Below are 11,036 nucleotides of genomic sequence, written 5' to 3' on the forward strand. Positions count from 1 at the left end.
GAGGGTCTGTGCTGACGGACGTGGGTTACTGACCTGGTAGCCTGGCTGCCCCTGGGTGGGTCCGGGATGGGCGTGAGGTTCTGGGGGCGCTCCGTCTCTGGGCTGGGACCCGGACCGGGCCTCGGGGGCTTGGGTCCTGGTTGGTGTGTTGCCGGGGTTGTGGGCGGGTGGGTGCATGGGGGCCCAGCCCTGGAGCAGGGTGCCGCCGGTGCGTCGAGCCACCTGAGGGGCTCTTCAACTGGTGGGGGAGATTGTCACATCTTGCAGGAGCTTTCCTCTCCTCAGGAGCTCCCTCTGCAGGAGGGGGAGATACAGGAGAGGTGGAGGAAGATCTCAGCCTGGGTGTTTATTGTCTTATGTAGTCTGGAAGATGAGTGGATGGTGGGGTGGGTGCAGTTTTCTCTGTGGTGGGGTTGGGTGGACTGTCCCGGGCTCTGTGGGGCCGGGCGGCGCTGCTGCACTGGGCCCGGTCTGGATGGGCCTGGGCCCCCTTTCCCTGGCGGGTCGCGGAGTATGGGGGTGCCTACTGGGGTCAGCGGGGGAGCTGGCCCCAGGGAGGGGTCACTTGCCCCTCCCTTCCTTCCCTCCCCATCTCCAGCTGCCTCCCTCTTCCCGCTCCACCACAACCACCCACACATGCAGGGCCTTGGAGTAGGGGTATGTCACCAGGGTGCAGAGGAGGCTACCCCCCCCTCTGTCCCCTTCTGGCTGCCTCTGCCTCAATTTTATCCCACAACTTAGACATTCACATTACTCACACTCTCATTACACATACATATAGGATCTTGGGGGTGGGCACGATGCACGGAGTCCAAAGTACCATCAGGGTGTACACCCCACCCCTGGCATCGTTGCCCACCTCTCAATTTTAAATACACGTAGACATTGAGGGCTAGCAGGAGGGACCATGCGCTTACCTGCTGCTCTCTGGCAGGTAGCTCCATGCCCTCCTGGGTTTTAAATGCACCTTAGAACACACATGCATCAACACTACAATGAGCGGGTGGAGGGAGGTTTGGAGTCTTCTCTCACCCCCATTCTCTGCGACCTGCTGGAGCAGGGGGGCTAGGACTAGGAGGAGGAGTTGGCCGTCCGACTGCGGTCTGGAGTGTGGAGCCTTCCTGCTGCTGCGGAGTCGGGGCGGTCTGCCTCCCCCCACCGCAGGGAAAAGGGAAACACCACCTGGGTCTGGGTGCAGTTCCCCCCCTCCAGGGGCAAGGGCACCTAGACCCGGTTTGTAGAGTACGCTTGGGGAGTGTGATCGTGTGTACAACGTCTCTTTATGTCTGTCTCCACGTTGGTTGAGTGTGGAGTAAGTGCATATGAGAGCATGAGGGTGGGAATGGATGTTTGTATCTGTGTGTGCCTGTATGTCTGTGTCTATATGTCAGGTTGGGTGTCAGGCGCCACCTCTCTGGGGACATCTCAGGCCCTCCAAGGTTTGGAGGCCTATCTCCCCCTACCACCACTTCCCCTGCCAGTGGCGGACCCCCTCAGACATCGGTGCGTTGGTGGTTCTTTGTGTCCGGGGATGGGCGTCCAGGTACACACCGGCTCACTCCTTGGCGGCCGCTTATCGGGGCCTGGAGCCTGGGGCTCGCTCGGGCCACTTCGGAGGTGGGGTGCCCCCGGCCTCTCGGCTTGGGGCTCGGTCACTCAGGCGCAGCTGGCTGCCGGCGGAGCTCACGGGCGCGTCACTGCAACTCCCCCTGGCTTCTGCTCCGCGGCTGCTGAGTGAGCCCTCATCTGGGACTCTCCTCAGCTCTTTCTGGGACAGTGGCGCAGCTGCCCCTCTGTTGTTCTTCCTTGGTCTCTTGTGTTCTGGGGGCCTCTGGATGTCTGGAGTTTTGATCTCCTCCACACCTGCTTCACACCCTGGAGGACGGGGCTGTGGCCCCCCCACACCCTCTAGCAGATTATTACATGAAGGAACCTTTTAAAAAACAAAAAACAAGCGCGTCCATGCTCACAGGTGTACACACGGGTGATCACACCCACAAACTACACCCTTTTTGGCTCCTACCTCAAAGCACACTGTGTTCTGTTGATCTTATGTGCTGCACAATAATGTTTAATATTTAGTATTTACTGTCATATTCCCATATATCATTGTGATGTTGTTTATTCTATTACTCTTGTTCTCTTCTGCTTGCTTTCTTTTTTCTTTCTCAGCAGGTGATCCAGGTGATTGATATATGCATTTTTTTTCTCTGCCCGTTCTGTTGGTTTTTGTCTTTTGCCCTTCTCCCCCGTCCCTCTTCTCAGCTGTTTCTTTCTCTTTCCCTCTTTCTTTCTCCCCTTCTTTCCCCCAGTCAAGTCTGTCCCGTATTCAGTAAGTGAAAATAAAATAAACAATAAAAGGTGAATCAAATGGACCATTACGGCAAGGCTGGGATGGTCAGTTTGGTAAAGTAAATCCGTTGGGCATCTTTCTTTGCCTTTAGACAACAATTCTGATGGCAAAAGAGCCAAACGGGACAGGCCAAAAAAAAAAAAAAAAAAAAAGTCACTTTTGGATCACTGGAGAGTTGGGTACAGATTATTGGTAATAGAACAGTACTGCCCTCTGCTGGTGTGCAGAAGTATGGCAATATTTCTTCTGCATGTTCATGCACCAAGTTTGGGTTTGATTGATTCCTTGTTTTGCAGTTTTTTAGAAAACTTGACAAATGAAGGCTAAAAAAAAGAAAACAAAAGACCAGAAAATCCATTATATTTTTATGACTCTTGGTCTGAAGAACAGAAAAACCTTTTCATCAACTAATGCATAAAATTCAGAGATTAAATGGTGTCAACTTGACTTAATTTTTTAAACAGAGCAGTACCTTATCTTTAAAAATGCCTCAAAAGTATGTATCACACACTTCTAGGGGCTCCAATGACTGAAGAACATGAAGAACACAGCTTATTGTCTAACTTGTGCATATTTGGAGATGTTTTGAACCCAGACTGCTCATTAGCTTTCATATAATGGAACATAAAAGTTGCAGTGTAAAACATAACACATTAACATGGAGCTGATGAAGTTTAACAGCTTTAAAGTCAAACAACTTAGCAGCATGTTTATAAATAAATACTTTTACATAAATACATTAAATAATCTGGAGTCCTAATAAATAATTGGTAATAATTAAAACTCAAAGTGCACATGCATGAAAGCCTCTTGTTAACATGTGAGTCCAAAGACCAAACAGCAGGTGAGGCAGGAAGCTGAAACTTGTGAGTGAGGGTGCTGATCACAGGCGCTGCTGCAGCAGGGCAGACATGTGCTGCTTCACCTCTCCTGGATCTGCCAGCGAGCAGTCCAGGACCATGCCCCTGATTCCACTCTTCATCTTAGGAGAAGGAATGATCTACAGCACATGAGATTTTTTTCAACACTTTGTTTTTACAGCTAATAGCTTTTGCAGCTTGGTATCAAAAGCTAAGGTACCTTCACATATATTTTGCATCTCTCCAAAAGAAATTTCCACTTCATTGCAGTCCTCTCACCATCAGTCAAACTGATGAACTCCTCTGTCTGAATCAGATCAAACAGAAAAGGTGATGTGGCAAAGCTATCAACCACCGCCATTCATTTACTGGATTGTGGAGGTTCATCTGAGCAATAGCTACAAAATAAAGAATATTTACAGAATTTTGTAACTGACATCTGAGCCATACAGCACAGGTGTAGGAGCACAAGGTTTAGAACTGAGACTGGAGAATCGTCTTTCTATGAACTGATACTTACTGTGCATCCCAGAGCCTTTTCTGCCACTGGGCTCCTGAGGCTGCAGGCGTGCAGAGTGCCGGTGTGGTCTGTGAAGTCCACCAGGAGATCAAAGCCTGTAGTGGCTGAAACAATCTGACCCTTTCCTGGACATAACTGGTTGGTGCAGCTGTTCAAGTCCTCAGTCACCAGGAATTTGCATTTCGAGCTGAAGCAAAGACAAAGCAATAAGCTGCTCTTTGTTCTTGTTCAAGGAAGTGGCTGTCATGGTTATAGTTAGTAAACAATGTGTGAATTTACCACCGTGTCTTGATGACTTTTGAAGCAGACGAGTCGAGGTCGAGCTTGGAGATGAAACTATATGTGATGCCAAATAAAGCCTCGGGATTCTCTCGGGCCTTCTGCATCAGCTGGCTCACTGTGTAAACGTCTGTGATGGACTCTACTGCAGACCAAAACAGCAGCATACATGTGTACTTAAAGGGCACTTTCTTAGGTACACCTGCTCAAAAGCTCATTAGCACACATCAGTAAATCACATGGCAGCAGCCAAATGCATTTAAGCATGTAGACATGATCAAGACGAAAGAGTGCCAAAGCACTTTAAGCACAAGATTGTTAGTTAATCATTTACAAATGAATATTGTCTGTATGGACTGCAATTTCCCCCCAAAACAGTGCACATGTAAAACTGTGGTGTTAAGCGATGCGGTTGAAAATTTGAGTGCGCCTAACTTCAGTGCAACCATGGCAAAAAGTTAGTCTAGAGCCCTGCCATGGATGTGATGCCGGAAAATCTGCAGTAACTGTGTGATGTTGTCATTTCGATATGGACCAAAATCTCTGAGCAACGTTTCCAGCAACAATTACGGTGGTTTTGAAGGAAAATGGGGTTCAACCAAATTACTAGCAAGGTATACTTAATAAACTGTCACAGTCTGCAGTCTTTATACAAAGAAAATCCTGATGTGTTTCCACTGCAAAATAAAGGAGGCAGGATACTGATATACTAAATATTAAAAAAAGAAATTCCTCCTCAGCAATTTAATCGGTGGGAAAACATGTTTTTGGACTGGTAAGTCATATTTTCTATGTTGTTTAACACATCTAGATGTGGGGAATTAAAGCTAAAACTTTTGATCTCACACTCGCATGTCTCAGTGAACGGCAAAATCAAAAATGTATTGGCATCATAGTCTAAATACCTCCTCTGGAAACACTCTTAAAGCCTGAAAATCTTTACACCAGAAGGTCTCTATGTGGACTGAGAAAAAAAATAAAATAAATGAACTATTGGTTTTCATTTTCAAGAAGAAAAACAGCAGCTAGAAAAACAGCAGCTAGTGTAACTGTGTGGCTTGGTAATGTGCTTTTAATGAGGAGCTGAACTGACTGTGCTACCACTGGTCAGTGATGGAGGTCTAAGCCACAAGTTAGCCGTACTCGTCTGTCGGATCCTGTTAGTTTTGCTCTTTTTAGGGGATTTACCAAAAGTGGGGAAAATGACTTTATGATTTGATAATAGCATCTTGCATTCACCTTTTAAACTTTCCTATATGCCCTCTGTAACTGAAAATATAATTATTTTATATAATATAATCTTTTGCTTAAAGATCCAAGACAAAAGCAGGGGAAATAACAGCTTCTGATGCCTCAAATTCAAAGAGTCTTTTACATTTAGATGGGCAGACTGACTTATATGAATATGGGGAAGTCATGGCAGGAACTCATTATAACTTACCAGGGACATCCTCTGGCATGTCATCTTGATCCAGAGCTCCAGACTCTGACACTTCTTTAGCATAACTGAACAGCAGGCTGGCCTCTCGGGTGTCTGAAAACAAATTATGATTGACTCTAGCATGTTTCTCTCCCTGCACAGCAGGAAGGAAAGCTCCATTTCTTTCACTGTCTACCATGACTGATTGGTTGTCCAAAACCAGCATTTCAGTCTTGTTTTAATCAGTTACACCATTTAAATCTCTATCAGAGCCTGTGTTTTTTTAAGTGCCGCTGTGATCTCTTACCAGGATTGACAGTGATAATGCTTTTCGAGTTAACAGTTGCCACCATGCCGCTGCGAAAGCTGTCAAAGCTGATCTTCGCGTCGGCTATGAAGAGCACTTGGAATGAAGAAAAACAGTTGAAACAACAGAAAACCATCTTAAACGCAAACACGCGGTTGGATCTCAGGTAACCACCGCTGTGTTTGTCTTCAGCACAGTATGCTAATGGGACATGACGGGCAGGAATAACAGTTAAATAAAGATTCATTTCTGCGGCGGAGAAAGAGCAGCAGCCCTCAAACCTACCCGTCTCCCTGGGTATCAGAGGTTGCATGAGCTGAATGGCTTCTCTGTCCCAGCTGTGAGTGAGACAGAGGTCAGGGAGTCACACAGGGGAGAGCACAGTCAAAAATCAAACACACATGTAGTTCAGAGGGGCAATCTAAGACGTTGTATCGCTAATGTAAATTTGTGGTCGCTTAAGGAGACACAGCGGTGATACAAAAGGCAGTAAAGATGGAATATGGCACAAAAGCAACAGAAGTAATAAATCTACGTTCATTTTCCAAATTAATAAATGCCTTTGACACACCAGATGAGGGGGAAGGATAAGACGGAGTCATCAAAGAGCCTCACTTCCAGCCTCTGCCCTCTGCGTCCGTCTGAAGTGGTGAACTGCTTTGTGTCTCCGATCTGAAAATGCAAACACGGTCGCTTGAAGTTCCTATCACACTATCTCCCTTTCATGTGACACTGAGATCAGGGCGGGTCTGGCCCGTGTGTGAACTTTGGGGCCATTATGGTGAGCTGGTATGTTCCAAAACCAACAACCATTCACCATGAAACCACACGCACACAAACACAGACACAGTGTAGGCTAATTGACAATTTATAAGATGTAAATGAAAACTCAACTTATTTGATCGCTCACTCATCACACTCATACACATCAGGGTTCCCACCACAGCGTCTCTCTGACAGGTTATGTGGCTTTTCCGTGACTGACTTTAATAATCCAACATCGAGCCACTTTTTAACAACCCTCCCTCTCTTTTCTTGTTAAAGTTGTTTTTCAGCTCAGGAAACTTTTAACAGACTATTTTCCACCATAGTTCAGTTTATGGTAGAGGAAAAAACAAAACCAAACAAACACCATCTAATCAATGTGGGAGCAAAGTTGGAAAATACATATTTTACTAACTGAAAACCACCTCTTAAAATATGAATACATTTAATATACTCAAGTTTATATGATTGCAATCTGTTACTTGACAAAGAATCTACTAAGCACGTAAACATGCTATAAATGTTTCTACTGAGCGTTTTTTACTTTATTGCATTGTCTTTGGAAATCTAAATTTTTGAGCACACTGGGTCAAACCAGGTCAATAAGAATTTGGTTGATTATCGTTTATTTATTTCTTCTTTAGTGTCAAACTAAGTTTACACAACCTGTGATGCTACAGAACAAATAAACACAGGCTTTCAGTTCAATGTGAAAATCCTAGATGATTTTCAGAGAAGTTAACCATCTGACCTTAATCTGGAGGTTGACGTCACTGAGATTTGAGATCATATGAGATTTTTAGTAGATGCACCTATGGCATGCATTTCAAAATCCTGTGTTACCTGGTTCTCGAGTTATCACATTCACAACTTTGGGTGTCTAACAGGTGGCCTTTTACAGCTGAGGGGCAAAAACTATGTTTAGCAGATGAACAGTATCTGAGAATCTAGGAAACAATCCAGAAAAGACCTGACAGAGTATCTGAGAAACGCTTGATCCATCTACAGTTCACTGAAGCCTCATCAGAAATGGTCTCAGTGCAAGTGTCGCTGTCAAGAAACAATTCTTAAGGAAGGTAAACATGGAGAAAAGGCTGAGGTATGAAAATTACACAAGAACTGGACTAAAAGCCCAACAGGTCTTCTGGAGTGACAAAGACGAATTTGAAATGTCTGGTTCAAATCATCATCAGTAACACTATCAGTCACAGACTGGCCTCTCCAGAGACCCCACCTCAACATTATTACAGCAGTGTGCGATCATCTTGATGAACAATGGAACAATTGGCAGCCAGTTTTGAAAGTCCTTCCAGAAGCCTGGAGAACTGTTCCTGACTACAGAAAGAAGGAAAGCTGCCTAAGAGAGTTCAGTGTTAAAGACTGACGATGAGCAGTGGCACAAAACTTTTGCACGCTAATATAGAAAGAGAGAACGTTTTCTTTCCCACTTAAAGAGTCTTTAAAATGCCATTATGGAAAACTGGGAATGCTTTTGGAAAGGTCATTGCCTATTTGATTGCTGAGAATTTGAATATAGAATAAAAACTACTGTAATAATTAAACTGTAAATATATAGCTGCCAGGATTTAGCCACAAAACAAAATCCAGAAAAATGAGTTCAATAATCAACATTTTATGCCACATTCTGGCCACATTTTTTTTTAAAAATAATCATCTTACAGAGACATTGACAGCAGTTTTCTAATCTTTAAATAGTGCAAGCTAAGCTACTGAGAGTAAATTTTCATTTGACATCAGAGTGAAGTTAATCTTGATACATGTCATTTTTCAAGAACTCAAATATTTATTTCCCTAGTTAGTGTAATGTTCATTGCCTTTACTGCACATTGCAGCAGTGTTCTCAGATTTGTCCATGCATGTATAGAAAAGCATTCTGGGAAAAACAGGAAAAAACACACTAACCTCAGTAAAAGCAGGTGAGGTGGGGTCATGAAAATTTCAGCACAATAAATATGTAAATAAAAAGTCTTTGTGATTAACAGCTTTCAGCACTCTACACAAAACCTTAAGTGTATAAAAGGGAACTTTTCTCAAACTCCTGTGTAACACTGAGCGACTGAAGCCTTAAAGTGTCCTACCGATTTTACAGCAGCAAGTATATTTATCACCGAACCATCCAGCTTTTGCCCGTTGGCCACTATGTCTCCCAGAGAGTAGAAATCTCTGGAGTCCTTAACAGGCAGGTGAATCAATGGCAGCAGTCTGTCAATGGTGTCCATATCAGCACACAGACACACCTGGGAATGAGCCTCCGTCACCAGCAGCCTGTAGTGGCTGAGACAGCAGATGCTATCATTACACATTACTCCCTGTTACACCGTGCTTTGCACAGTGTTACATTATGTTTGCCTCACTTGCCATCAGCTACCTAAAAGCACAGTAAGGAGAACATGCTTCTTAGATACCATCTGTCTTAAAATGCTAAATTACCTCGGTGTTGCAGGACAAAATCGATCTCCTTTCTCCAGGTCTTTGGTGGCAACTAAAGGGTTTTCAATTGTGACTGGAAAGGAAGAAAAAGAAGCAGTTCTGTTTCCAAGCATCATTATGTAATTTCTATAGGCAAGAAATACATTAAAAATATTTCAGTTTATTAAAAAATTACTTTAATCGGGAAAGAGGACAGTAAAAGAAATCTACACAACTTTGAGAGAGACTTTCTCACCACAGTCCCCAATGTTGAAGCTGCTGGCCAGCCCGTTGACATAGGCATCATTTCCCCAAGTGCTCACGTTGATGAAGAAGTCCGGAGAGTCTTTAACAGTGAAGCCAAAGGTGAATCTGTCCATACCAATATCTGTATTTCAGAAATGGAGGGTTAGTGTAGTGATGCAGTTCAACGGAGAAAAAAAGAAACCTAAAAATCACCACCAGGAGAGGGCGCTGGTGTACAAGACACTGAAGTGCAGAGGAGGAATGTTGAAAATAATGATGCACTGATAGAGATACAGCCAGGATACGAACTTTTTCTGTCAGGGAAGCTTTTGACGTCAGTTTTTCCAATGATGATGCCTGCCACTTTCTGGAAAACATTACAAGGACAACGGGAGTGCATTATACTATTTAATTAAACTCGCTAAAACAAGCCTGAAAATGCACTGGGCTACATTAGGGTATAAGCCCTAGGAGAAAAAAAAAAGAAAATAAAGGACATGAAGTTAAAAAAAAAAATCAGTTGAACTCACTGAATGAGAGATGTTGGGATGCAGCTCAGAGATAGCGATATAGGTGTGAGCAGCCATTTTGTTTATAACCTCTGCACAGTCTATAAATAAAAAAAATAAAAATAAACAGTAGTCAGGAACTGGGCTTCAGCTCAACCTCTGCAAGACGGTTTCTACATCAGCTCTGAATACACTAAAACACAGTGAGTAATGTGTAAGAGCTACATACATACATACATTTACTAGCTAAATTTAACTTAATGCAGTAATTATATAAGTAGCAAGCTAACGCTGGATTATTTTTAGTCATTTTAACGCTAAATTTGATTCAAACAGACTAATATTACAGTTCTACTCTAGCCTTAATACTAATTAATTTAAAGCTCAGCATGTTTTTTGCTGTCTGCGGTTTTTACCTGTCTCCAGCAGTTCTCTTGTCACGTGACATAAGATTTTCGCGGTGAAGCTGTTGCACGCGACGGAGCTTTGATGCTGCCTTCATTGTTGCTGGAAATTTCTGCATTAATACAGCTGCGTCTTCAGGCTACAATACACACACAAACGAAAAAAAAAGACTTAAAAATTACCTTTCATAGTGGCATACATTAGTAAAACGTAGAGAACAACTGTTAGTGTGAAGTAGGAGTTTTCTTTATTATTTCGTAATAAAGGCTTTATGCCGGTTAAAATCACATAAGACTTTACTGTCATTGTACCACTATCACATGGTCACCGCTATTAGGTTGTGCTAAAAAAAACAACCCAATAAATAATCAAATACAAATAATACTACTACTAATAAATATAAAAGTCTTAAATACTGTCATATAAATAATCAAATGCAAACATAAAATATTTATATATAATAATAATATAATAACACACACAAATATATACATGCAATATTATTCAAGTCTTTTAGCAGCTTCACTTCACTGGTCCCCTACGATGTTGGTGGCCCGGTTTGGGCAGTGGGGCTTGAAGATGTCACTATTGGAGTTGCTGGATCCCAATGATTTTCTGGGTCTCCTTGGCAATCCTCTGTAGTGCCTTCTGAGCCGGTTCTGAGGTAACCCAACCTTCCTCAGGTTCCTCATGAGATCTCGGCGTTGCTGAGCCTTGACAGTGACAGCAGAGGCTCAGGATCCTCTGAGAAGGGGACACTGAGGAATTTAAATCCAGAGATACTATCAACAACATGGATGTTGACATTTAGTAACTAACTAACTTCTTTTCAACTAAGCATAGCCCAACAAGCAACAAAATATGTACGTGCTACTGAACTCCTCATTAGTTCAACTTCTTTATTCAGAAAATACAAAATGAATTAAATTTATTTCCCCAATT

The 11,036-nt window shown here is 43.2% G+C and overlaps 1 protein-coding gene across 4 annotated transcripts; it reads right to left on the minus strand.

The window, feature by feature from the left end:
- Positions 1-2,705: 2,705 nt before the first annotated feature.
- Positions 2,706-10,220, minus strand: meiob (meiosis specific with OB-fold). Of its 4 annotated transcripts, none has more exons than XM_086303059.1 (14): positions 10,106-10,220; positions 9,711-9,790; positions 9,490-9,547; positions 9,191-9,322; positions 8,956-9,028; positions 8,604-8,799; positions 6,311-6,411; positions 6,025-6,077; positions 5,740-5,835; positions 5,454-5,546; positions 4,013-4,157; positions 3,734-3,920; positions 3,434-3,520; positions 2,706-3,353 (listed from the first exon to the last, which is right to left on the minus strand). In XM_086303059.1, exons 2-14 carry the CDS (start codon positions 9,765-9,767, stop codon positions 3,237-3,239), a joined length of 1,395 nt encoding a protein of 464 aa, XP_086159185.1. In that variant the 5' UTR covers positions 9,768-9,790; positions 10,106-10,220; the 3' UTR covers positions 2,706-3,236. The 4 variants fall into 4 exon arrangements, with proteins under 4 accessions (XP_086159185.1, XP_086159184.1, XP_086159183.1 ...); XM_086303058.1 differs by lacking the exon at positions 10,106-10,220 and adding an exon at positions 9,927-10,069 and having other exon boundaries at positions 4,016-4,157; XM_086303057.1 differs by lacking the exon at positions 10,106-10,220 and adding an exon at positions 9,927-10,064.
- Positions 10,221-11,036: the final 816 nt, after the last annotated feature.

The sequence above is a fragment of the Aulonocara sp. 'chitande type north' Nkhata Bay genome, linkage group LG8, assembly GCF_057382095.1.
Source record: "Aulonocara sp. 'chitande type north' Nkhata Bay isolate Kocher_YH1m ecotype deep benthic linkage group LG8, A_spYH_male_GT1.1, whole genome shotgun sequence".
Lineage (NCBI taxonomy): Eukaryota > Metazoa > Chordata > Actinopteri > Cichliformes > Cichlidae > Aulonocara > Aulonocara sp. 'chitande type north' Nkhata Bay.